We start from the raw sequence: 27,255 nt of genomic DNA, 5'->3' as shown, positions 1-27,255 counted from the left end.
GCACTCGACCCGGGCTCCTCACGCACTCGACCAGGCTCCTCTCTCTCCTCTGTCGCTCGCTGCTTCTAGGGTTCGCCCCCCACCGCCGTCGCCGCGGCCGCCGAGGCCATCTCAGGCGATCTTTCCCTCGGCCCAAACCCGACTCCTCCTCCCTCTCCACGGGCTCCACCCCTCCCTCGGCCCGATCCCAACGCCTCCTTCCTCCCCACGGGTCCATCCCTCCCTCGCCGCGAGCTCCTGGCCCGGTCCGGCCCCTCCGGCGACCCACTCCGGCGAACGGCGCCCCACCCTCATCCCCCCTCCCCATGGCCCGGCTCTGATTTTTTGGAAGTGGTTTTCTCCTGTGAGCAGCTCCTCTGATTTGCTATGATGTGTTCTATAGATGTATTGATTGTATTGTGATGAAATGGCAGACAAAATTTTCATATAGATGTATTGATAGTATTGTGTTGATATGGCAGAAATAATTTTATTATAGGTGTGTTCATATGGCAGAAATGTAAATATAGTTTGTACTACTAGTTACACACATGATTGGTGGATAGATGGATGTATGCTGACGGTAGGTAGTACTCCGTATATGATTTGCTTGATGGATGGATTAGTGGTGCTAGTTGCTTGCTAGATGGATGGATGAATGGTGCAACTACGTAGAATTATTAGTCTAAGTTACTATCTCTATAGTAGACAGTAATATTTTCACCTAAAGTTTTTCCAAAGGTTATTCAATCCATCTAAAGTAATATATGTGGATAGGAGATAGTAGTAGTGTTTATCAGTAATTTTGGTATGAGGGTCTACCAATGCATCTAGGGGTTAAGAGACTTATAATGTTGCTATATCCGAGTGGCCTATGTTTTGGTATAAGAAATTTTGCCATATGGTTAGGCATGAGATGTTGTTCATAATATTCTCTATTTTACAGCATCTCTTGTACTTGTTCATTGTTGCTATATCCGAGTGGCCTATGTTTTGTCAGAATGTTGATTCATTTCCGTTTCGGCAAATTTCAGACGCTCCATATGTCCACTTTTTAGTAAATGTCAATGCCCAAATTTTCTCTATTTTAGGAAATGTCCGACGACGAAGAGGAATTCGTTATGTGCGAATACAACCAAGATAAGCACGGCCTTTGCGACACGCCTTACCTAGTTGATGATAGGCGCTTCAGCATCATGCTGGATGAGGACTTCAAAGTGGATACAGTAAGTCACAATGACAAGTCTTTATTCGTAATTAAGCATGACTTCTTTTGCTTCAACTTATAATTTTTATTTTTTTACTATTCTACTAGCGTATCCCCTGCGATGCAAGACATTATGTGTTGGATAAAATTGGTTTCAGTACTGAAATAAATATGGAGGTAAAGATAGTTCACTTGAGGACCGAGCATGGTTATACTTTTGCCGTAAAATTGTACAATGTAGACACCTACTCCTTTTTTGAATGCAAAACTTGGGTAGCACTATGCAAGGCTTATGCATTTGAGCCTAATATGCTTATCACCTTTGATATTCGTCCGGAAGATGAAATTGAAGGTAATATCGTCGATGTGCGTACGCCTCCAGTTCTACCATTATGTGAGTTTCTCGACCACATTTATTAAGTAATTTATATTGTTTATTTAAAAATAGTTGACAACTTATTTCCATTGATATCTTATTTTCATTCTTCAAAAAATGAACGGAAAATGGTAGGCAGAACCTATTACTACAATGATGAAGCAGAATTAACTTGTAAGGTGAAACATCTTCTTGTCGCATTTATCAATAATTTTGAGAATTACAATACCTATCAGCAAACTCCCCAACATTATGGTCAATATGTGCCACTAGTGCACGTGGTGAACTACGGTAACATGCATGGAGATTGCATGGTAAGATTTTCTACTATTACGACATCCATGCATATTTTGCATAAATTCTTGTAAAACTAAACTACATTGCTAGCTACAAAGCTAATACTATGTTTTTCAACAGAAAATCCCGCAAGATTGTGTGCCTCATCTGATGTTACCAAGAGGTCGCGTTGATGTTATGATGATACGACCAGCACGGCCAGGTCAGCCTATGTATCTGCATCACTCCTGTCCATACCGGATTTCTAAAACCGATGAAGTCATGACAATCAAAGATTGGAAAAAATGTATGGTCAATCGTAGAGAGCTACTCGGAAGCAACATTGTGCATAGGCCAAGAATTGGAGACAAGATCATCTCCATTCTCCATAATGGAGAGTCAGGGTCTATCTTGTTTTATGATATTCTACCTAAGCAGAGGAGTAGGTCCTAGGTACAATGTGTTATTATGTGCTACGATGTGTTAGAGTTGATGATGATGATGATGAGGAGTTGTGATTATGACTAGTGACCAACTTTTGTTATATGATGTCTCATTGACGAAAATGATATTAAATAGTATTGGCGGTAATGACTATGATGATTATTAGCTATTTCCGAGATGATGTGATGATGTGCTACAATGTGTTAGAGTTGACGATGATGATGAGGAGGAGTTGTGGTTATGACTAGTGACCAACTTTTGTTATATGATGTCTCATTGACTATGATGATTACTTCTACATCACTATGTATCGCTATTTTCGAGATGATGTCATGATATTTTATGAAACTATTGTATAGAATATGTATAACTTACTTCTACATCACTTATATATGTATCACTATGATGAATTGTATTCGGAGACTAATCTTTTATTGTATTCGATAAATCTGTTGTTTATATGTTGTGCTGTTTATATTCTGTGTTGTAATGTATTTTGTATCCTGTGCAAATATCAGAAAAGCAAAAAAAATAATTCCTAATATTCATAGTAGTGGCGCACCATATTGCATTTTAGTGGCCCACATAAATAAACACCTCAGTGGCGCATTATCTAAAAATACGCCATTAGTAACCCACAGCAGTGGCGCACTTGTGGGCCTAGTAATGGCACATCAGGTGATGCGCCACTGTTATGTATATTAACAGAGACGCACCATGCGTGCGCCATTACTATTTATTAGTAGTGGCGTGATAATAGTGGCGCACCTATAGTGCGCCATAAGTATCCAAAACATGTGCGCCACTAACAGCCTTTTTTCTAGTAGTGTGTTCTGCGAGGGCTGCGATTCCTCAATATGTGTCCGGCAACCTAGACCCGGCATTTCGAAAATGAGAGGCAACGATAACTTCCGCGAACAGTGAGCCCATCTCGCTAACATCAACCAAGCGTAAATCATCATGCTGATGGAGAAACATGATGGCTTCCACCATATCGCTTCGCACGGAGAAGAAGAAACTTGACTGAGAATATGCAAAACCTAAGAACAAGGCCATGGGAATGTATTTGACTCTCTTTTAGACCAGCAATAAATTCGAATAGTAGAGGCACCATGATCAATTAATCCAGCTGTAGCTAGCTTCATAGGCTAAGTAAACGGGAATGCACGTGACTCATTTTGCAACCAACAACTAAGGCCTTCCGTAATGGGAGTATCTTAGCGCGGTATCATAGGCAATTTGCTTATGTGGCACCATAGTTAATGAAGAAAGAGAGTGTAGTTGTATCTTATATAACATACGGCTCTAGCACGAGATCATAGGCAAAAAAAGATGCTAGCCCAATCACAAGCAAGTATTAGCCCCAAAACATTTAATGCAACTTATTTTAGATACAACCTCTAAGAAACAATGCATTAGGATGGTTGTTTCTTAGATCCTAGTCATACCTAGGATAACACGCTAAGATACAATGCATTACGGAAGGCCTAATTGCAGCACGAGAAATCCAACTATAACTTGATAGGTGTCATGGGAATGCATCTGACTCATTTTGTGACCACCAATTAATTGGAACGGTACAATCAGCACGGTTCATCCACCTGTAGCTTGATAGGCGCCATGGGAATGCATCAGACTCAATCCGTCACCACAAATTAGTTGGAATAGTACAATCACCACTGGCCAACAAGCAGTGTGGTCACCCATGCTCCAACTGGATCATGTTGGTGTGTAAAAGAGGAGGACACCGGATCATCAAGCCGCACAAGAATTATGTGCTTCTTTTGTTGGCTGTGATTGATGTGAATACACGATAAAAAACTTGGATTAACCTAGCTAGCTTGTGAATTCGGAAATATTTCTCAACTATAATAACCGCAATGAATTGATTTTTTTTGTGAAGAAGTTCACATATTTCTAGCGTCAATGTTTTTAAATATTTCTATGGTCGCTTTGTCAGAATGGATGGGGTGTAACAATGTGATACTTTTTGTTGCCTCCATATAAATTTGTAAGAAAATCCAAACAATCTATTGAAAAAATGGTCCGGCGCCACAACGCGCGCCATCACGATCTAGTCGGTAGCGGGGTGTCATAGGCTTAGGATTCATTGAACCAACGGACTCTATAAGTCTAAGCTATTAATTAGTGACCTACTCACTCCATGCAATTAATAGCCTATGTGACTAATTGATGCCAACTGTAGCATGCAGATAGTATCATTGTTGGGCGCAAACTCGCTATAAATAGGCGGCCATGCCTGATCATACGATCCATCGCAACACACTCTCACACACACATATATTTCAGAGTTGGACTTGCAGTTGAAGTAGCTCCAGAAAAAGATGGCGGTAAGAAATATGGGTAGTATGTGCATGTAACCTCTTTTTCTTTACCGTAGCTGTTTTATATATACAAACATGGCACGCTTAAATACCAATGAATCAATTAGCTAGAGTTGGATGGATGTATACATGTATAGAGAAATGAAATGCATGTGCAGGATGTTGATTAATGAATTTGTGATGCATTTAGGTTGTGATGAAGGTTGGTGCATGGGGTGCACCAGACGGATCCCCTCAGGATATCAACGCCGAAAGCAGGCCCCAACGCCTAGAGAGCATCACCATCTATAGCGTCGAATCTCCTGGGGTATGCGGCATCAAAGGTTTCTCCTTCAAATACGTGGACCAGCAGGGGAGCAGCGTCAAGAGCGCCATCTGGGGCAGCAACAGCGGGAATCCCAACACCATTGAAATGAGGGAAGGCGAGCAGCTCAAGCTCGTGGGCGGCACCTTCGACAATGAGGGCATCGGATCGCTCACGCTAGAAACGAACACGACCAAGCACAAGACCTACGGGTATCCGGTGCAGGGAGGCGAGTTCAGCTTGCCGCTGCCGCAGGGGAAAGGCGAGTTGGTCGCCTTCTTTGGCCGCTCAGACGTGACCCTCAAGGCGTTGGGCGTCTACGTGAAAGGCTCGCCCGCCAAGGTCGGTAAGTGGGGCGCCAAAAGCGGCGCACCACGGGACATCAGGCCAGATGCCGATCCGTGCAAGCTGGAGAGCTTCACCATCCACAGCAGCGAGCGCATCCATGGCTTCTCCTTCACCTACCTTACCAAGAGTGACCAGGCCATTAGTGTCCCCCTCTGGGGCAAGAAAGCTGGAGAGGAGCATACCGTACGTTAATTAATTTCCTTTCTACTTGTCTACTATACAAGTATACTTAGTTAGTTTTTGCATGCTTGTGATGTGGTGCAGATTTTCATGAACCAAAGCGAGTACGTGAGCAGCATCACCGGCGCTTACGACACCTATGGCATCACCTTCCTCAATTTCGACACCAACCAGGGGGCTTCGCACACGTTCGGGCGCAACCCATCTGCAGGGACTAAGACCTTTAGCGTGCCGCTGCCGGACAACGGTGCACTGGATGATGCGGCCGCGGTCGCCTTCTTCGGCAGCTCCGGGGATAGCCTCGTCGCCATCGGCGCCTACGTCGGGGTCGCGCCCGAATGAACCATCCACCTTGCTAGCAGCTCTACTCTATCCCATCGATCCCACACGTACGTACCTGCAGATCCTAGCACGTATGTACGTTCCAATTAAACCCCAGCTGCATGCTATGCTAGCTGGCTATGTGTGTGTTTGTACGTGGTGAATAAGGACGATGGGGTCCCACTTTGCGGGCTGCAGCTCGATCTACCTACTTTCAAGGGTAATGTGTGTGTTTGTGTATGTGCATGTAATAATGTGCGCCCATGGCTTGCAATAAAGTTGTACCACCCGTTTCCTTACACACATGTATCTGCTCCGTTGCTTTTACATCCTAAAGTTTTAGCACGGTATCAACATATCAACATTACACTCCCCCACTCCAAGGACCTAAAACTTCCCCGTAATGTTTATGTTATGCACATGGAAAAGAATGTAGGCGAGGCTCTTTTTAGCAACATCATCAACATCCCTCATAAGAAAATGGATAGTGTTAAGACAGATGAAAAGGACGTACACAATAATAATATTGAACCACAGACTGATAGTGATGCCAAGCCTACACCTAATGTAATTGTTACAAATAATTTGTCACGATAATTTACAAGTAATCTTCCCTGAGCTCCATACACATATGTTTTCAATTGGCTTTTGTAGACTTTACTATATCTGCAATATTATCCCTTGTTATCAATAATAAGAAACGAATTACACCCTCCCATCACACACGGATGTAGCATTCCGTGTGCGTTGTGACATGCACGTCGGTTACACAACAACTTTAAAGCCGTTACCGAATTCTGCAGCCGTGTTCCTTGTATAGAATATCGCACACGATTTTTTTCATGACTAATCGTGTGCGAAATATCGCACACGGTTATTTCAACTTATCCGTCTTCGTAGTTTGACCATATCGTTCACGCCTTCACAATATCATTAACAAGGATCACCTCATGTTCCCGCCATTATATTGTTCTGTCTTCCCGCCTCCTTTTTCCGCCGTTCCGCCACCTTCCCGCTTCTTCTTCCCGCCCTTTCGCTGCTTTCCCGCCTCTCCACTCTTGCCTATTTGTACGAGTGCCGCCGCCAGAGCCGTGCGCTACGTCGCTACAAGTCCAAAAAGTCGAAGAGATACCAAATTCTGAGTCCATTCCCTCACCGGCGGAGGCGACGCCCCCACCCCCCCCCCCCCCAATAAGATGGTCCAGCACAGGCCAGCAGGATCCCCAACTGCTTACCACATGCTAATGCCAAGCGCGACTCCTCGGTCATTGCCGTCCCCCCGGCTCGTCATCCAATTCGGTCGAGGACACTGATTCGGCCACATCCGATTCATCGTGGACACTGTGTCTTAGTGATTATGAAGCTGACGATCGGAGGCTTGAGGAGACGTACCATTTGGTTCAGAAGTCTTCGGAGACTCCTCCAAGGCTGGAGGAGGAGCGCCGCCGCAAGGTGGGGCACAAGGGTGCCACTGCCCCACCATCCAAGCATCATAAGACCATCACCAAGAAGTGCAGCGCCTACGATGATGTTGCCGAGGCCTCGGGTACGGGCCAACCATACGCCGCCAACAATGCCGACACCTAGTGCCACGACGACGTCATCTCCTCTGATGAGCGGTTGAAGTACTTAATTATTAGTTCGTCCATTTCAAATTATCTGTCGATTTTTAAGTATCTTGTATATATATGTTTCATGCTACTTGACTATAGCTGTCCGTAGGAAAACCGAGACGACCAAGTTCCAAAAACGGTGATTCGTCCCTGGACAGGCTAGATGCTATGCATTTAATTTGGACTTTATTTGCGAGGTTTTTGCTGCCACGAGAACACAATATTTTCACCGTGCAGAGATTTGCTGAAGGAAGAAAAATTATGAGATGCTGAACAATTTGTAACATGGCACTGGAGGCTTTTACGTTCTTGTAAGAAAAAAAGACTTAGCGGCGATCTTGTCTTTGAAATGTTGAAAATCAATCCTTATGACACCTAGGGCTTAATCCACTTACATCAGTGTAAGGTAGTATGATCGTGAGGAACTGGTAACAATGATTTTTGAGATTGGTATCTCTACTCCTAATTTGGGAGTTGGTAGCTACCGCTCCCGGCTTATTTTCGTCCTTTTTTTATCCCACCTCTGACTCCATCCCCCCCACATAAAACCGATGGTGAAAAAAAGAACACGATGAAACCTAAGCACGTCCTTCGCCCCCGCACCCCAATCACCACATCTTTCCTTCCCAGCCTCCCCTTCCTACCGCCGCTCCTCCGCTTCGGCCCGGCCATCCAGGTGCCGCCGCGCCCCCACCAACCCCGTCGCCATGGCCTCACACATCGCCCCGTCCCGCCCGACGCCGACGCCGACACCGACGCCACGCCTCGCTCGCCTTCGTCGAGGTCACCTTGAGATCTCGCTCGGCCACGACTGCAATAACTCATGAAGCGCTTGGGGGCATGGGCTGCTGCCGAACTGCGGCAGCGTCGTAGGGGCCCATGTGGAAGCCGGGACGAGGACTGACACATCCAGATCATGGTCCGACTACCTACTAATCTTGATTCGTGTGGCCGTGGCATTTGAAAATTCAGCATTGGCCGGATGTATCCAGATCAGGTGCGAGCTGGCCGTGGCCCATGTTCTTCTCTTGATTCGGGTTGCCATGGTGAAGTACATGTCTATTCTCTTGTCATTACTCTGCTCTGACATGTCCTGCATGGCCGAGCGAGATCGAGGCTGGTCGCCGGTCATGTTCTCCTCATGTGCAGCCTCCTCACTAAAGCATCCAACACATGGTGGGATGTATTTTTAGCGTTTAAAAAACGTGCACTATCCTTTCTCATGCAACATATTTTCACCGCTGATTTGTGACCTCTCAATGAACATGAGGAGACCACATGCTAGCCAGAACAGAGTATATTTCAAAACAATATTTCTTTATGTACTCTCTCATGAAATTTTATTTTCAAAGACGTTCATTCATATTTTTTATGACCTCTTCATTCATGTCAATAGTAGTTACTTTGACAGAACAAATATGGTCTTGAGTACTTTTCAGAAAGGCAATACCCTCTGACCGGAAGATTTGGGACAATATACAACATGTTCTTTGTCCATATCTGCTTGAAGAAAATATATAAGCGTGATATGTCACATACTTTCTTGTTAAGTTACAAGAATATTTGCAGGCTGCCATCCAATTTGCTACATATTTTTATTTATTTTGCACTGTTATTTTTGTAGTGTGATATGAAAAAGAAGGAATGTACATTGTAGGGGGTTTGCTACGCGCTACATATATCTTACTCACTAGCAGTTAGTCAGCTTATATTCCTGTAATGCGAAATGGCACAATCATCTCATGCCATTTCAGGGGAGCAGTAGACGTAGCATCTATGCTATGGTCTGTAGCAGAACATTTATCAGTTCGATAAATATGCACTTCCAAAGTTCCTCGCAAGAGCATAGTTTTAGTGCCACAAGTATTATCTCCTGACCATACTTGAGAATTTCCTTTGGTCAGATTGAAGGCCTCATTCTTAGCTCAAACATGATGCTCTACTGAAAGTAGAAGAACATGACAAGCTGGGGTCGGCACAATCTCCTGCAAGACCACACCAAGGTTCATTACCTGAAGAAGACCGGCGTAGTAATCGATTGTGTAGATAACCGCAGTGAAGGAGATTCTGAGTCATCAGCGTAGTACGGACACGCTGCACATGATGTCATTGTAGTACGGAGCGGCTATGACTGTAAGTGATGGTGGAGGAGCGGCTATTATCTTCAACTAGCAGTGTGCACTAGCAGTGTTCTCTTTATGTATAACAAATGCGACTCTCATTTCTATTCCACTCTTGTCACATTCTTTCCTTATGGTCCAAAAAATCATTCATATTTGCACATCTAATAGCTATATGTGCATGCATGAATCAATTTTGATAATTTCCTTTTTTTTTCTTATTTTGCAATCATATATTAACAGAATTTCATCGACCACCTAACTTTGCATCATATATTAACAAAATTTTATGCATCAACCACCTAATAAGGTATATCTAGCTATTACAAATCCAGCTATTATGGATTGCGCATGGTGTTTGTACAAAACCAATTTGTTTTTCTTCCGTTCCAATTTCCATATGAAATTATGTTTGTAGTTTCTAAACCAGAAAGTAATTTTCATAAAATTATATTCTAAAATACAGTTGCTTAGGGGGTCTATACATAAAATTGCCACATATATAAAGGGAGTTTTATTTAATATCTCCCAAATAAGAATTTTTGTAACTTCATAGTTTAACTATTAAGGTTTCCGTACAAATTTGTATGCAAAACAAATTTCTATATTTTTATTACTTGTAATATATGTGTATAATTATATTATTTATCCACTTATAATAGTTTTCATATATTTATTGGTATGGATTTACTTATTATAGATGTCTGATGGAGTTCGTATGAAAATCAGATCTATTTCATATTTTTATTATTCCGTATGTAATATTGTATAAAACAGAGTCGCATTTGTTATGCACCTAAGAAAGAGTTTTTTATAAATTAATCTGTTTATGAATGTAATGCTGATTTCGTACCAAGACATGTTTTATTCTACATATTGATTTTCGGAAAACTGACATAAAAAAGAATCTCATAGTGATAATCGAAGAACATATGAGTAGAGCTTATCAAATGACAATTTCGAATTTATTATGATGTCTTCTAGCTCAGTGGAGAATTCTAAACAGTGAAGATCCTTTTTAGTTGTAACCAAAAATCCGATGAACTGGGGTTGCAACCAAACGTATATGCAGCTTTTTAGTGAACAAATGTAGCAAATAGAAAACACTTGTAATAAATTTAAAAGCTAGTTGCAGCAAATTTAGACGGGAAAAAAGATGCATGCCTAATCAGCTACACGCGCTGGTCGCGCGCGACCGGCCGAACGTTTCGGCCGGCGCGCCGCCTGCCACAAGCGTTTCCCTTTAACTATTAAGGTTTTCATACAAATTTGTATACAAAACAAATTTCTACAATTTTTATTACTTGTAATCTATGTGTATAATTATATTATTTATCCACTTATACTAGTTTTCATATATTTATTGGTATGGATTTACTTACTATAGATGTCTGATGGAGTTCGTATGAAAATCAGGTCTATTTCTTATTTTTATTATTCCGTATGTAATATTCTATAAAACAGAGTCGCATTTGTTATGCACCTAAGAAAGAGTTTTTTCTAAATTAATCTGTTTATGAATGTAATGCTGATTTCGTACCAAGACATGTTTTATTCTACATATTGATTTTCGGAGAACTGCCATAAAAAAGAATCTCATAGTGATAATCGAAGAACATATGAGTAGAGCTTATCAAATGACAATTTCGAATTTATTATGATGTCTTCTAGCTCAGTGGAGAATTCTAAACAGTGAAGATCCTTTTTAGTTGTAACTGAGATATAACTTTTGCCTTTCTTTAACAACTTGCCTTGAGCATGTGTATAGAAGTTTAGGCCTTGGCCTGATATGGCATCATCCATTTTAGTTACGCTGTTTCTGATGGCAATACACACAATCTGTTCTCCAGTTTTTAAAAGCAGACCTGAATTAAACACGAGCTGCTCCCCCCGGCTGACGTAGATAGTTGTTCCGTTATTCAATCTTAACACTTAACAGTTAGATCCCACTAGGATCAAACGGACATTATATATTTTCTGCCGACGAATATAGTCGCTTTGTCACCCTTTGTTTTAATAATAATATAATAGATTATCTAAAATAGTTAGAGCAAAAACAAATAGTTCAGTATGTTAGAGCAACCGATGATACTTTGGAGTGAACTAAAATATTTCAGCTTATTGGCAGACTGACAGTAGCGAGCATCCAGCAGCTATGGAACGAGTGGGAGATCCAGTGCCTGGTGTTTGCGAGCTTCTCCCTACAAGTGTTTCTCCTCTTCTTTGCGGGGTTCCGGAAGCGCTACCGCTCCCGCTTGCTCAGCGTGCTGCTGTGGCTTGCCTACCTGTCGGCGGACACCGTGGCGGTCTTCGTTCTCGGGCACCTCACATGTGTTGTGCGTGATGACCCGCGGCACCATATGGTGCTCTTCTGGGCACCGTTTATGTTGCTCCACCTCGGAGGGCAGGACACCATCACAGCCTTCTCCATGGAGGATTGTGCACTGTGGAAGAGGCACCTGCTGAACCTCACCACCCAGGTTGCACTGGCCATCTATGTCGTGGGCAAGCAATGGCAAGGGGACAAGCAGCTTGTGGCTCCCATGGTGCTAATCTTCATCTCTGGGATAGCCAAATATATGGAGAGAATATGGATACTTGGGAGAGCCGGTTCATGGGGACCTATAAGCAGGCCTTGGGGTCCTTTGCTTGGGCAGAAAAGAACCCCGAAGGAACAAAGAGCTATCCGGTCATTTATGTCTTCTGACAAAAAATCCAGGTTGCAGATAGAGGTAGTTCATGACATATTTTATAGAAGCATGGGATATTTCATGAACAGGTTCTATGAAGTGTACTCCGGTGTTGATTTGAGACGGAAGGAACCATGTCGTGTGCTGCCAGACGACACAGTTAACTTGGCACACAAGTTAACTGAGATCCAACTCTCATTGATCTATGACTACTTGTACACCAAGTTTGGAAGCCTCGATGGTGTGTTGCACCGGCTCACCATCCTTGTCATAAACTCTACAGCTCTTGCTCTGTTTGTTGTTCATCATAAGGGAGGGAAGGGGCGATCAGAAGCTGTCAAGTACTATGGTGTAGCTGATGTTGCCATCTCTTACATATTGCTTGTTGGTGCAGTGGCATTGGAGATATCCTCTATATTGATGTGGCTCATGACATCATATTGGCCATACAAGGTATGCCCAGGAGGAGGCCATAGTCCAAGAATTGTGCTTAGTATCCTCAAGGGCCTCCGCCCAGGCTCGGAAAACGACAGATTGGAGTGGTCAGGTAAGCTGCAGCAGTATAACATGATTGATGAAATAATCCAAGAGAAGGCGAGAAAGCAATATGGATGGCTGAAATGGATGATGTGGCGTATGGGCATCAAGCAATATCACCACACAACCAAACATGTTGCCATCTCCCCAGAGGTAAAGGAGCTGTTCCTTGATAAACTGCACGACAATAACTGGAGGTTGATGTTGACCAGCTTCCGTGCCGAGTGGGCAACTCATATTCTTTCTTCCTCTGGGTTTAGTGAAGCCCAACAGAAAGTCAGCGACACCTTTGGAGGTGTTACAGATCTTGTCTTTAGTGCCTTGTTTTGGCATCTTGTGACAGACATATGCCTAATGCGGGATGAGACGCCCTCCAAGTTTAGAACCTGCAGCCAACACTTGTCCAATTACATCATGCACCTGGTCTACAAGTGCAACTTGATGGTTGACTCTGACGGGCATTTACTATTCAAAGAATATATGCAGTTTATTGGAACATTTTGGAAAGATGGCAACTATGATAAGAGTGACTTCCTCCAGAGATTCTGCAGTCAAAGAGCAGATCTCTTTCAGCATATACGTACAAACAGTCTAGCTCGTATATATGATGGCCTGAACTGTTTGGACTGTGTGCTCGACAGCAAAGTTGGGGCAGCTAAACGGTGGGAGATGGTCGCAACGGTATGGGTGGAAATGCTCTGCTACATCGCACGCAACTGTGATCATGGGTTCCACGCTAAGCAGCTGAGCGCTGGAGGGGAGTTCCTCACTCACGTCAAGATGCTCGTGTTTGTTGTACTGAACCTTACTCGTCGAGATATGTATATGTAATATAAAAATGCAACTTTATTATTGGGTTCATCTCCAAAGTTTATTTTCTTATGGTTGTGATTTCCTAACCATTAGCAAGAGTTGTACACCTAATTTATGGCCAAACCTTTTCCAAGTGACATTTGTGATCATATATACTGGAGGTTGCATACGGTAGTTGATACCTCGTGTGTGGTCGAGGGCTTGGGGATTATCATCTTGGTGGGAACTGGAAGGTGTTCTGCTGTGACATCCCCGATTTAGTAACTGATAATTATAAGGGTTGTAATGTGCAGCATGATCATTTGCATATCATCATTTGTTTAGTTGTGAAAATGAGGATAATTTAAAACCTTGAAAAATGCTATAAAGTGCACCTAGAAAATCAATGCATGCACTAGTATATGTCTTCGACAGATCATGAAATATTTATCACAACTTCATGTATATGAGAAGCTCTCATGTATACACACTAGTATATGTTCTATATGCACAGAGACCTGCCATGCCCTGCTCCCCTCAACGCAGCGGGTATGTAAATGAAAGTATAAACAAAACTGTTAGTATACAGATTACTTGTTAATGTTTTTATTGTTACATTGAACCATTATTTTGTGCCTCGCCGCGGCTGAGTGCACAGCTTCTGTTTGGATGAAGCTTTACTTTTCGCATGTACTGAACAACTGTTCTGTTATTTCGGTAATGCATCCTGGGGCCATGGGGTTACAGGGATAAAAAAGATATGCACATTTCTTGAATTATATGCATGTGCCATACACTTGGATCCACATACTTGCCCCTAGCTCTCGCTTTCTCAATTTTATTTACCCACGCTACTAATTGTTTTGTCAGAGTGGCGACCATATTTACCTATTCCCTCTGTAAACTAATATAAAAGCATTTAGAACACTAAAGTAATGATCTAAATGTTCTTATATTAGTTTAAGGAGGGAGTATGATTTAGAGTTTTGTGTGTGGAACCGTCTATCTAATGCTGCTTCTGCAGGATGACTTGTGCGGACCATGATCTGCTCTTCCTTCACGGTGGTCGCCCCTTCTCCACCCGTGCGGCTTATCACCTGCCATGGCTCAAGATGATTTGGAATTTTGGACACACAAAGGCTACGGCTATTTGGACATCCAGAGTCCCTAACCATGTGAAGATCCTATCATGACTTCTCTTCAGAAATAAGCTCAACACCTTCACCACAAGCACATCTAGAGCGACACCGTCTGTCCATTGCTCTCCGTCTTCCCTGGTGCGGACACTACACACATATATATATATATAGTGCCCGCACGCTGACATGGTATGGCAGTATCTTGGCATCATCCCACCTCGCTGCATCGACGAGCTTTGGGCGTGCAGGATGCACCCCGGCTTGGACCTCTCCATCTTGTCCTCGGTGCTACTCATTATTCCATGGAAGATTTGTGTCTCCAGGAATGCCATGGATTTCAACAAGATCGTTTAGCATAGCTCTACAACTTCATCGCACGCCTTATTAGTTATTATTGATGAATTGGCTATGTGATATCTATCATAGGCTTAAGTAGCAGGCTCACAAGGTCGCTGCCTCTGCATGGCGGTCATACCTTTTCCTTCACTTAAACGGTGGTTACAACCTTCGAGCAATATATTTAGATGGGGGATTCCCCCACTTGTTGAAGATCTTTGATCTATTTTTGACTTCTCTCGCAATCCATTTCACCAGCATCGCGCTTATTATGTGCATTAGATTGGTTACAGCTGACCCTTGTCAGGTGGGTTCAATAACACGCGAAGAGGTTCATATGCACACCTCACAATGGCTCAATAACAGGCGAAGAGGATCATATGCACACCTCACAATCTTTGCTTTCCTGTTTCTATTTTATTTAGTTATACTTAATGGTGCCCAATATTCTTTGTCTCATTCAAATTAAGCCTTAGTTCTTCATACATGAGGACGAATGTTCCTAAGGTTCGCAATTGAATATTATGTAAATCAAGAAGATGAAATATATCATTTTCATCCGTAAAAACAATGTAAGTAGACACATTAGGTTTAAATTGGACAGCCAATCGTTTCAAACAACTCATCTACACTTTGGATGGGAAAAAGGGCACATAACATATTTACCAAGCTAAAAAAGAGTGCTTGCACAGAAAGAGTCACACCAAGATGATGATTGACCTAACTAACCTATTAATTAATTAATGAAGACTCTAACCGGAGGTTTGCATGTGCTTTTGGCATGGCATTAGAGCATCTCTAGTAGAACCCTCAAACCCTTAAATCTAAAATCAGTTTTAAGGGTTGATAATTGGTCATTTTTGACACTTTTAAAGGTTGAAAAACAGAGGCAAAGACTAGAACCCTCAAACCCAACCCTTATAACGGAATATTCCGTTATAAGGGTTGGGTTTGAGGGTTCTAGTCTTTGCCCCAACCCCAACCCTTAAAACTCTGATAGGAAACATATTCAGAAATGAAGATGTATACCATTCTACTTCACATCAGTTCTATTCATGCCAAGCATATCAGCCTTATTTTATCTTGCAAACTCAGTATACTATTATCTAGTCCAAGCTTCATTAGATATATGATTACAGAATGTTCTTCAGATAAAATTCAATAGATACTTTGGTTGTTGCCTGTTAGACTCCAAAAATATGGAACTCTAGAGACAGAAAAACTAAGCTTCTCTTCCACATTATAGGTCTATTATACATTCATAAATTCAGAGATCAACAAGAGAATACATTCATAAATTCAGAGATCAATCAGAGTCCAGATCCCAACCCCAAATCCCACCACTAATGCACTTACAAAACTGAATACTGGACCGGCGCCTGCAGCGTCTATTCATGACAGAGCACCAACACAAATCCATGACAGAGCAATACTAGTGCAGAAAATTTCTACAGCACTCCCTAAGAACAAGAGACATAATCTATCACTACAAACCGCTAGATCCACACAAATCAAAAGAAAAAAACACAAATCAAAATTAGGATTCGAAAGAGAATGAACATGATAGAATAAGACAGATATAACTTAACACCAAATAATGATAGAATTAACAATGTCGCATGCTCACAGAAAAAGGAACACAACAATCTCTGAACAATGACTGGAATTTAACATAACTTTCGAACCTTCTGGGCAGCGGAGGGGAGGCCGGGGCTGCGGAGGACCGGCCGGCGGACAGGGCGGCGGGGCGGTGGGCGCGGGGCCGACCGGGGCGGGCGCGGGGCCGGCAGGGGCGAGGGCGCGGGCCGGCGGGGGCGCGGCGGCGCTGCGGACGGGGCGGCACGGGGCGGGGCGGCGCTGCGGATGGGGCGGCGCGGCGGTGGGCGCGGGGCCGGCCGGGGCGGGCGCGGGGCCGGCAGGGGCGAGGGCGCGGGCAGCCGGGGCGTGCGCGGTGGCCGGCGGGGGCGCGGCGGCGCTGCGGACGGGGCGGCGCGACGGTGGGCGCGGGGCCGGCCGGGGCGGGCGCGGGGCCGGCAGGGGCGAGGGCGGGGGCAGCCGGGGCGTGCGCGGCGGCCGGCGAGGAGGCGGCGGCGGCGGGGCCCTCCATGGCGGCGAGGCGGGCGCGAGGAGGCGGCGGTTGGAGACGGAAGCGGGATGAAAATCCCTCCCGCGCTGGAGCTGAGGTGGAGTGCGGGTTGGGAGGAGTTTCTCCTCCCAACCCTCACTTCTACAGGCTCAAAACTAGTTTGAGGGTTGGACCTCTAAAAATATTTACGGGTTTAAGGGTTTAAGGGTTCTAGTCTACGCCGTTTTTCGGACGAAAACTGTAAAAAAGCGGTTATTTTTAAGGGTTTGGGGGTTTGAGGGTTCTACTAGAGATGCTCTTAGCGCCACTCGCTCGCTCACTCTCCTCCTTCTCCTCTCAAGCCTTCAATCACCACCCAGGTATAGCCACAGACCAACCTCATGCATGTTAGACATGCTACAATCTTCTCCGTCTTGCTCGTCCTCTTCGTGCTCTCCGTCATCGTCACACAGAAGCCCCTCTTCCCGACTCGGTCACCGCCGCGTCTCATCAACCACGTCAACGGTGGGTGCGATTACTCCGACGGGAAATGGGTGAGGGACATCACCGCCACCACCACGACCTATGGGGAGGACTGCCCGTTCCTCGACCCCGGCTTCCGTTGCATGCAGAACGGCCGAAACGACTCGTCCTTTCGTCAGTGGCGCTGGCAACCTCGCCATGGCAGCTGCCACCTCCCTAAGTATGTTTGTATTCATCGTCATCGTTATCGTCATTGACATCTCAAATGAAATAGAACTTACATGTTTAAATTTGATAGGTTTAACGCGTCCGATATGCTGGAGAGGAGCCGGAACGGCCGGATCGTGTTCGTCGGCGACTCCATCGGTCGCAACCAATGGGAGTCCATGTTGTGCATGCTCGCCGCCGCCGTGCCGGCCGGTTCGAGGATAAAAGAGAAGTTCGGGAAGCCCCTGAGCCGGCACAAGGGCTACCTCTCCATGGTCTTTGCGGATTACAACCTCTCCATGGAGTACTACCGCGCGCCCATGCTCGTCAAGGTCGACCGTCTCCCGCCGACGAGCGATGGCGCAATCAAGAGGGCCATCCGGCTTGACGTGGTGCCGTGGCATGCCGCCCGCTGGGCCAGCGCCGATGTGCTCGTCCTCAACACGGGTCACTGGTGGAACCTGCATAAGACCATCAAATCGTATGTAATTAGCTAGCTGCCACATGAAATTTTTACATTGTTATCACAATGGTTAGTTATTTGACTGGAGCTGCAATCAATGCTTGCAGAGGAAACTATTTCACCCTGGGCGATCGGTTCAACGTGACAACAAACATCAAGGAAGCATTCCGACGGTCTTTGCAGACGGTGAAAGATTGGGCACTGACCAATCCCCGACTCTCCAAGAGGGGCCACCTCTTCTTCAGGAGCTATTCCCCATCACACTACCGCAATCGGACATGGGACACGGGTGGCTCCTGCACGGACCAATGGGATCCGCTCACGACGATCACGAGTGAGAGGGACCAGCAGGAGCACTCGTGGATCAACACAATGATCTCGAGTGTGGCACGGAGCATGAGGAGACGGCATGGGATGAACAAGGATGCGGTGTTCTTGAACATAACATACACGACGGGCTTGAGGAGGGATGGGCATCCGTCGCGGTACCGGGAGCCCGAGACGCCATCGGATGCGCCCGAGGATTGTAGCCACTGGTGCCTGCCGGGTGTGCCGGACGTGTGGAACCAGATGATGTACGGGCACCTCGTGTCCATGGGATTCGACATGGGGTCGATTAATAGATAGGTAGATGCATAATATATATGTGGTTGTGTGTGCATGTATATTGTTTGGAAGGCAAGATCGGACCAGTCCTAGTGCGCTTCGATTCCTCTCATATTCCAGTAATATCAAGAGGTACATCACTCCTCTCCCTCCCACGGTTTCTGATTTACTAGTCTGTTATTATATGTGGAATTTCGATTCATTGGTGGCATTTTATCTGATGTGCAAGTGAAAATGTGTGAATGTGGATCACATCCACTTTGTGCTCCATCAGATATCCTGAGATTCACGAACTGTCGGATGTGGGCGGACTGCAATGCAGAGGAAATACGAGAGTGGACACAGAATAATTAAGGTAATCAACAGAGTGTTGAATTTTACAAGAGCTGTTCACAACTTATGCAGCGATAAATATAGGAGTAGCTGTTAAAATACAAGCCCAATTGCGAACCGTGTATCTTGCATTGTAGACTACTATTATTACAATGGTACTGACCACTGACCAGTGATTATTCATACGTATCCAGACCTAGTACGGACTGAAAGCACCGTACGCAGTGTCGGTAGAGTATATATATATGCCAGTCCCTGAATGTTGACAGAGTATGGTAGTCCCTCTTCTGATTTATTACATCATAGGTTCGTTTTCATATGAGACGAACGGCTTTGGTGGCATCTGCAGGCTCTGCAGCCTCCCTGTTAGCATGTTAACAACCTTCGTCATCGACGGCCGGTTTCTCGGGTTCCACTGGATGCACCACAGTGCCACCATCGCCAGCTGCCTCACCTTCTCTTTCTCTTCTTGAGTCGCTTCCAGAGTAAGCGCCAACTCCTCCCCATTGATCACTTTCTCGTAGATCCACTCCGGGAGGTAAACATCGTTCCGACTCTCAGTACTTGGATCTGAGTTCCTCCTTCCGCTCACCATCTCTAGCACCAGCATGCCGAAACTGAACACGTCTGACTTGTACGATACTCCCCCAAAGTTCCGGGAGTATACCTCTGGTGCAATGTAACCCATTGTGCCTCTTGCTGCAGTTAATGTGACGATGCTTTGGTCCCTTCTGCACAGCTTTGCAAGGCCAAAGTCTGAGATCTTTGGATTGAAGTTGTAGTCGAGCAGGATATTGTGAGGCTTGATGTCAAAGTGGAGGATGCGCTGGTTGCACCCTTGATGTAGGTACTCCATTCCTCTGGCGATGCCTAAAGCAATATCCAGCAGCTTGTCTGGTACCAGAAGGTTCTGAAAAATGTTAGGGTCATCAGAGAATATGTATTTCTCCAGTGACTCTTTAGGCATGAATTCGTAAATAAGAGCCCGTCTCATTCCTTCAGAGCAGAATCCCAGGAGGCGGACAATATTGGCATGGTGGATTAGTCCGATGGTTGCAACTTCGTTGATGAATACTTCTCCCTCTCCTGTAGAGTTCTCTAGCATCTTGACTGCCACAGGCACTCCATTTGGTAGCTTGCCTTTGTAGACACTTCCAAATCCTCCCTGCCCTACTTTTTCCTTAAACCGTCTTGCCATCTTCTTAACTTGAGAGAAAGTGTACCTCGTGGGTTTCGATGTTCCATATGTCTTGAGAAACATTTCGACCTTCAAATGTATCTCCGCGTTATATCTTGTCTTGAGTGAAAGATAAAGCACAGTGGCCACCGTTAACAAAAGAACAACAAATGCGGCCACCGATGACGTAGCTGAATAAACAAACAATATGACATCAGCATATTGCATTGGGAATTAAAAGCCATTACTTAGTTTTATGTGGATAATCGGATAAGAGGACGTCAAGATTCAGAGTAGCCAACAATAGGGATTTGCATAATATGGATTTTGTAATTGAAATGACTGCAGTCAGAGTAGTACCTGCGATGACTTTGACATGGGAACCTGCAAATACCAAAAAAGAGGATGAGACTCCGACCATGGTTTAGTAAACATAAATGAATTATACTTGTCGATTTTTTTTAAACTGTCAAATGGCTTTCATTTAAAAGGCTACTAAAATAACTTGTGGTGCTATTTTAAAAGGAAAATAATTGACAGAAAGGCTCGTGGAGATTCAAACACCTGAAATTATAAAGTGAAATTTTAATAGACTTCAAAACTTCATTACAAATAAAATAGGATGATGCAATTGAACATGGTTCTAGAGAGTTAGAGTTGATCATACCGCCAGGCATACAGAATGGTAGATTCCGTTGTGAGCTGAACGCGCAGCGTTGCCCACTTAGCTCACATTGTCTGCATATGTATTCATTCAAACACACCGTGGTCTCAGCAGAACTGAGGAATGTTTCTGCATCTTCCTTGAAGGACTGTGGGTAGTCTATTGGGTCGCAACTCTGATACATGGGTGTCAGACTGACACCGACACCATCTGATACAGGGATGACCTTGCAGTCCAACGGAAGAATAGAAGTTTCTACATAACCATCCACCAAATAAAAGTAGTGGGTTGTGTTGCTAAGGCAGGAGACTGGGCCAGCAATCCCATCGGCAGCACCAGGTGCAAACTCTCTTGAACAGTGCACCAGGACTATAGTAGAACTCCGGAAGAAAAATCGGTCAAGACTTGGCATCTTATCGTTGAAAACATCAACTTGTGGAGATGATGAGTTTCTGGAGATGACGAGCTTCTGCTTGAGCACCAAACATGGGTCTACAAGCGGGAAAATCTTCATTGAAGAACGCCTGTAATCTATGGCACTGACACTGTATGGGCCAAGAACTGGGTGAAAAAGGATGGTGTCTTGACCAGAGCATGCTAACTTCCTGATTGATCTGCCGGGACATCCACATGATGATGTATTGCTGGATTCAAGGCAGAAAGGATACCTGATCTCTGGGCCGTGTTCGCTGCACTGGGACGGTGGGCAGTATTTGAAGAAATCTTTATCGTCCCATGCCGTTGCCAGGTAGATTCCGTGGTTGATCAGAGGCAGCAGCAGCAGCAGGGCTATGGAAAGTAATTTACGCATCTTTCCGTACAATTGTAACTGAGATGGAGAGGAAGAAGAAGAAGAAGTGGAGTGGAAAATGCAAAAAGAAACAGCACTTATTCCCCGCTCTACTCATAGTTAGGCTTGAGGTTGAGGAGAGCAGACTTGGTTAAGTACTCTTTGCTGTCTGGGTCGTCTTCTGTTCCTGGCTACACAATTGAGAGAATATCTTCCTCTTTCCTGCGTCGTGTATATACCAATGAAGTCATAATCAGTATCCCAACCACACTATTAATTGGTATATGCAGTCAGAGTCACAGTCAGAGTCAGACACTATTAACTGGGATAGTCCATGCCATGCTCTTGTGGATTTAGTGTGATTGCAGACTTGGTTCAGCCTCTGGAAAATCTAGTCCACAGTGTGGAAAATCTCTGGGAACATTGATGGTACAGAAGACTCCAAGTCTTGGCAGCTGTCACAGTGTGGAAAATCTAGTCCATAGTGTGGAAAACTCTGGAAACATTGATGGTACAGAAGACTCCAAGTCTTGGCAGCTGTCACAGTGTGGAAAATCTCTGGAAACATTGATGATACAGAAGACTCCAAGTCTTGGGTCGTCTTCTAGTCCTAGCTACACAATCGAGAGAAATTCTTCCCCCTTAGCACTCTTAGCAAGTCCCTAGTGCATCTGTGAGAAAGCTTTCATGGGGAACCCCGGTGCATTTCATCATTCCATTACCCTGCAATCCTTAACTATCTTTTCCCTCGTTGCAGTTCTTGCAGCAGATCATGTCCAGGGACGAGACGATGGCTGCACACCTTTCTCCTGTGGGCATCTGCAAGACATACGACCTCCCTTCCGTCGGCGAGGTGATCCTCTTGAATGTGGTGTTGAAGCATACGAGCTGGGTTGCACCAGTAGCAAGGCTACAATTCACATCAACAAAGGAACATACTATGTGACTGCCATCAACTACACCAGTTCCTACTTCTGGGTCATGGATCCTAACTTCGATACCATCAGCAGCTGCCCTCTTCCATTGTGGAATCACCTTCCTTACTTTCGATACTTTCATTACTTTGAATACTCTTATACCTTGGGCGGAATTGATTCAGTTTCACCACCTGGCTTTCGTTATTTGGTCACTCAAAGCTACTACAGCGCATGTTTTGCTAATTGTTCACGAGCAGTAGCGAAGAATAGTGCATACAAGCCCGTTGCTTGCCTGAGTGCCAAAAATTCACATGTTTATGTCTGGGTGTCTTATTACGGGTGTATGGTTGAAGATCTTGAGCCTTATTGTGGATACCTGGCCAATATTCCATTTGGTAACGAGTATTATTCTGATTGGCTACAGCTACAGAATGCAAGTTATGCAGATATCATACAAGTCATAAGTAAGGGGTTTACTGTCCAATTTCCTGTGGACACCACGGGGCCTTCTGCTTCTATGAAGTTAAGAAAAAACATCAATTTATGCCTCAACAATTCAATCAGGTGATCACCCTGTGGTTCAGTTTCCTCCCTAATTTAGTTTCTCTACTCTCTACTTTTATCAAGAATTAATGTCGGGCTGTTAAGCCCATAGAGCACATACACACTCGTCATTAATTCATCTTGTACTTATACACACTTAATGCTAATTGGTAGCTGTTAGGAAGTATTAGTATTAGTCTAGGAGTCCTTATTAGTCTATATTTACTTTCCTTATTAGGCATTTAATACAGACAAGTTGCTTTCCTAACATGGTATTAGAGCTTAGCTTATTTTTTTCGGGCGCCGCAACTCGCCCTCCCGATCCAATCTCGCGCGTCGCCGCTGCTTTTCTTGCGTGGTCGTCGCTGCTTTCTCAGGTTTGCAGCCATCTGGTCAACCGCTACAGCCCGGTCGCCGTCGCCTCCAGCCGCCGCCGCCTCCAGCCGCCGCCGCCTCATCCCGCTTGATCTCGCGCTGCCTCGTCTCCCGTCGCTGGTCCAGGACCCGCCGCTGCAGGTCGCGCCGGTCTCCTGCCTCGGATCCAGCCGCCGCCGCCTCCTCATCAGATCCGGTCGCGCCGCCTCACGCCTTGGATCCTGTCGCCGCCCCAGTCCGCCCAGATCGAGACGGCCCAAGATCGGGGATGCTTTTCTTGCTGGCTGCTGCTGTTGTTCCGGCTACTGCTTCCCCTGGCTCTCCTGCCGGCTTCCGTCATCTGGCGCGCATGGCTTCCGCAGCTCCGCCATCCCGCTTGCGGCTCCTGTCAACGCCCGCAGGATCCCATCCGCCTACAAGAGCTGAAACCGCCGTCCAATTAGATCTCTCGTGCCCTGCAGATCAACGCTCCTGCCGGCTGATTGATCCAATGCTTCCGCCCGTCCGTTCCATCTGCGTGCTGCTGCTAATTTCATGCTCTATTCCCGCTGCCCTTTGCTGCACTGCTCAACTGCTGCGTTCCTGCTAGCCTGCTTGCTAGTTGCTGCGTTCGCTCATGCATGCTAGCTGCTGCCTTTCTGTCACGTACGTGGCTGGGGGCGTGCTAGCTTTTGCTCCGTTCCCATTTTGATTTCAACAACAATAATTAAAAAAAAGTACAATGTCTTCTGCATACACGATGGATTTTGCATCTTTGTGTCGTGTATGCTTGCTAGCTTTTAGCTTCCTTGTTTTCCGCTGCGTCCACCAAATCCGTTGATATTTTGTGTTTTCTCATGCATGAGAGTCCACCATACCGTAGTCCGTCAGCCTTTCTCCGGTCCTGATCCTTTTTATACAACTTTTTGTGGCTTATTTGCCCTTGTTGTTTTTTATAGGATTTTCTGGACTTCTTTTGCATTGTCAATCTATGTTCATCGTGCCTTAACCACCGAGCTTCTTTCGCCGTCGGTTGTCGTGGACTATGATTTTCTGCACAATGTTTTATTCTCTTGATGTGCTATCTTCTTTTGATAACCCATCTTCTCTTGATACTTATCTTGTATCTTCAAGTGATGCGGTGTCTACCTCTGATGTGCCATCTCTTCGTTATCTCCTTCGGCGACTCACAAGTTTTGAAGACTCTTCATGCTACGACGACACTCCCAAGACGCGGATTTGGATTATCATTTTTTTAGTATTACACTTCTTCAAATGCAATGCTATTGCATACGCTTTGCATTTGAGGGGGGGAGTGTGTTAGGAAGTATTAGTATTAGTTTAGGAGTTCTTATTAGTCTATGTTTACTTTTTTTGCACCTCAAGTCATGTGTAATATATATATGCCCCTTGGGCCTTCAATACAGACAAATTACTTTTCTAACAGTAGCAAAGGTCTGTTAATCAATTGCACTATTCCATCCATGTCGGGCATAGGTCAGATTATGTCAAATTTTAAAACAACAGTCCAAATACAACGTATAGTTGAATTACATGGTAGCGAAATCGAACACTGTTGTTGTGCGCAAATGGGATTGAATTAGTTCACAAATGGAATTTACCCTATCTATAGAACCATGCTCCCTTCTAAATACATTTCTTTAAAATGGTATAATTTGCAGCTACTTCAAGGAGCAATCATCTGGTGCGGGCATTGTGAATTGGGCTCATGTTTTTTTCTGGAGTGAAGTGCACTTCTTAGAATGTGTGACTCAATTGTCCGACGATCACTACTTCACAACACAGTTTGTTTTGGTCGTTGTGACCATAGTATCTGCGATTGCTATTCCCAAGTTCTTGTTCGGTACGTGACAATTATATGCCTTTTACTTCCAAAATTGAATTTACATATTTTTAATCGTCATGGCCACAATCTAGGACATACACATATGACGACACGTTCATCTATCTTACATCTGTATGTGTCGCCTTGTTGGGCAGTACTATGTAGGTTCTTGTTGGCACCCCTGGCTGTATGGATATTCCTAGCCTACAAGTACTGGAAAACAAGGATCATAATTGATGCAGTTGAGAAGTTCCTCAGGATTCAACAAATAATTGGCCCTACGAGGTATGCCTACACAGACATCATTTCAGTCACAAGCCATTTCAGAGATAAATTGGGCCAAGGGGGCTACGGCTCCGTGTACAAGGGCGTGCTACTCCCAGGCGGTGTCCATGTTGCCGTGAAGATGCTGGAGGGCAACTCAAACTGCAATGGAGAAGATTTCATCAGCGAGGTCTCCACCATCGGCAGGATCCACCACGTCAACGTTGTGCGTCTCATGGGGTTCTGCTCGGAGGAAATGCGAAGGGCCTGAGTCTACGAGTACATGCCCAATGGTTCTCTGGACAAGTACATCTTCTCTGCTGAGAAGAGCTTCTCATGGGACAAGCTCAACGAGATCACTCTGGGCATTGCCAGGGGGATCAACTACTTACACCAAGGGTGCGACATGCAGATTCTACACTTTGACATCAAGCCGCACAACATCCTTCTCGACAGCAATTTCGTCCCAAAGGTCGCAGATTTCGGGCTTGCCAAGCTGTACCCGAGGGGCGACAGTTTCGTTCCTTTGAGCGCCATGCGGGGAACCGTTGGCTACATAGCCCCCGAGATGATATCCCGGAGCTTCGGCGTCATATCCAGCAAGTCCGACGTGTACAGCTTCGGGATGCTGCTGCTGGAGATGGCTGGCGGTAGAAGGAACGCTGATCCAAACATGGGGTCCTCAAGTCAGGCGTACTATCCGTCATGGGTGTACGACCAGCTGACTCGGGAAGAAGCGGGTGAGATATCTCCAGTTGTTGCCGACATGCACGAGCTGGAGAAGAAGCTGTGTGTTGTCGGATTATGGTGTATTCAGATGAGGTCTCGTGATCGGCCAACGATGAGCGAGGTCATTGAGATTCTGGAGGCTGGGGTTGATGACCTACAGATGCCTTCAAGGCCGTTTTTTTGTGACGAAGGACACATCCATGTGGAGGACTCTTACCATTTCACCTCCGAGCTGACGGCGGTCTCGGAGGAGGGATTGAGTGTGGTGTCAGAGGAAGACGATGTGTGAGGTATAGATACAATATGTGGTATTAACTTATTATGTATGTATGTATGTATGTGTATATGTATGTATCCTGGAGTGATGCACTTATCTGTAAAAGTTATTGTTGTAACAATACCAACCCAGTATAGATGCTTTGTACAAACTGCCTTGCTTGCTGTGCGGAGCAACTTCATCAAATAAGTATGAAATCTTACATCCATCTATTTGTTTGTTCATTACTCTTGATAAATTATGATGAAAAATATTACTTGAATAGTAAATTCTTGATACAAATAAGTCTATGAGAGGTGACAAAAGGCTGCCTTTTTCTTGTTGAGAAACATTTTCACAGAACATACAGTTAGTGGATGAAGATTGCCACTGAGAAGCTAGCTTGCATGCATTTTCTTTTCTTTTGCATATGAAAGACCCATAAAACCATTGGTCTCCAATTTCATCACAAATTCATTGAGATGCGGTTTTAGTTTACAGCAACATCATTCCAGGTTGCGTTTCCAGCTGCATAATTCGCATTGTTGAAG

General features: G+C 44.9%; 4 protein-coding genes and 1 pseudogene across 5 annotated transcripts; 4 read left to right on the top strand and 1 right to left on the bottom strand.

Annotated features, from left to right (window-relative positions):
- The first annotated feature begins 4,586 nt into the window (after positions 1–4,586).
- Positions 4,587–6,073, top strand: LOC123418982. The gene is made up of 3 exons (XM_045107105.1): positions 4,587–4,633; positions 4,818–5,462; positions 5,544–6,073. Exons 1-3 carry the CDS (start codon positions 4,628–4,630, stop codon positions 5,799–5,801), a joined length of 909 nt encoding a protein of 302 aa, XP_044963040.1. The 5' UTR covers positions 4,587–4,627; the 3' UTR covers positions 5,802–6,073.
- A 1,891-nt stretch (positions 6,074–7,964) lies between these two features.
- On the top strand, positions 7,965–13,571 carry LOC123418973. Its single transcript, XM_045107097.1, has 2 exons — positions 7,965–8,176; positions 11,642–13,571. The coding sequence occupies exons 1-2, from the start codon at positions 7,965–7,967 to the stop codon at positions 13,569–13,571; spliced, it is 2,142 nt and encodes a 713-aa protein (XP_044963032.1).
- Positions 13,572–17,473: 3,902 nt separating this feature from the next.
- LOC123418972 (protein trichome birefringence-like 8) lies at positions 17,474–18,852 on the top strand. The gene is made up of 3 exons (XM_045107096.1): positions 17,474–17,775; positions 17,854–18,243; positions 18,333–18,852. The coding sequence occupies exons 1-3, from the start codon at positions 17,474–17,476 to the stop codon at positions 18,850–18,852; spliced, it is 1,212 nt and encodes a 403-aa protein (XP_044963031.1).
- A 550-nt stretch (positions 18,853–19,402) lies between these two features.
- Positions 19,403–21,816, bottom strand: LOC123418971 (rust resistance kinase Lr10-like). Its single transcript, XM_045107095.1, has 3 exons — positions 21,009–21,816; positions 20,702–20,725; positions 19,403–20,532 (listed from the first exon to the last, which is right to left on the bottom strand). Exons 1-3 carry the CDS (start codon positions 21,814–21,816, stop codon positions 19,460–19,462), a joined length of 1,905 nt encoding a protein of 634 aa, XP_044963030.1. The 3' UTR covers positions 19,403–19,459.
- Positions 21,817–22,482: 666 nt separating this feature from the next.
- LOC123418970 lies at positions 22,483–26,927 on the top strand (annotated as a pseudogene). Its single transcript, XR_006618102.1, has 3 exons — positions 22,483–23,276; positions 25,292–25,473; positions 25,611–26,927. The product of XR_006618102.1 is annotated as an LEAF RUST 10 DISEASE-RESISTANCE LOCUS RECEPTOR-LIKE PROTEIN KINASE-like 2.3 (transcript).
- The last annotated feature ends 328 nt before the right edge of the window (positions 26,928–27,255 follow it).

The sequence above is a fragment of the Hordeum vulgare genome, unplaced genomic scaffold (genome assembly GCF_904849725.1).
Source record: "Hordeum vulgare subsp. vulgare unplaced genomic scaffold, MorexV3_pseudomolecules_assembly, whole genome shotgun sequence".
In the NCBI taxonomy this organism is placed as follows: Eukaryota; Viridiplantae; Streptophyta; class Magnoliopsida; order Poales; family Poaceae; genus Hordeum; species Hordeum vulgare.
Note: the sequence above shows the minus strand (reverse complement) of the source record. Positions and strands in the feature narration are given on the sequence as shown.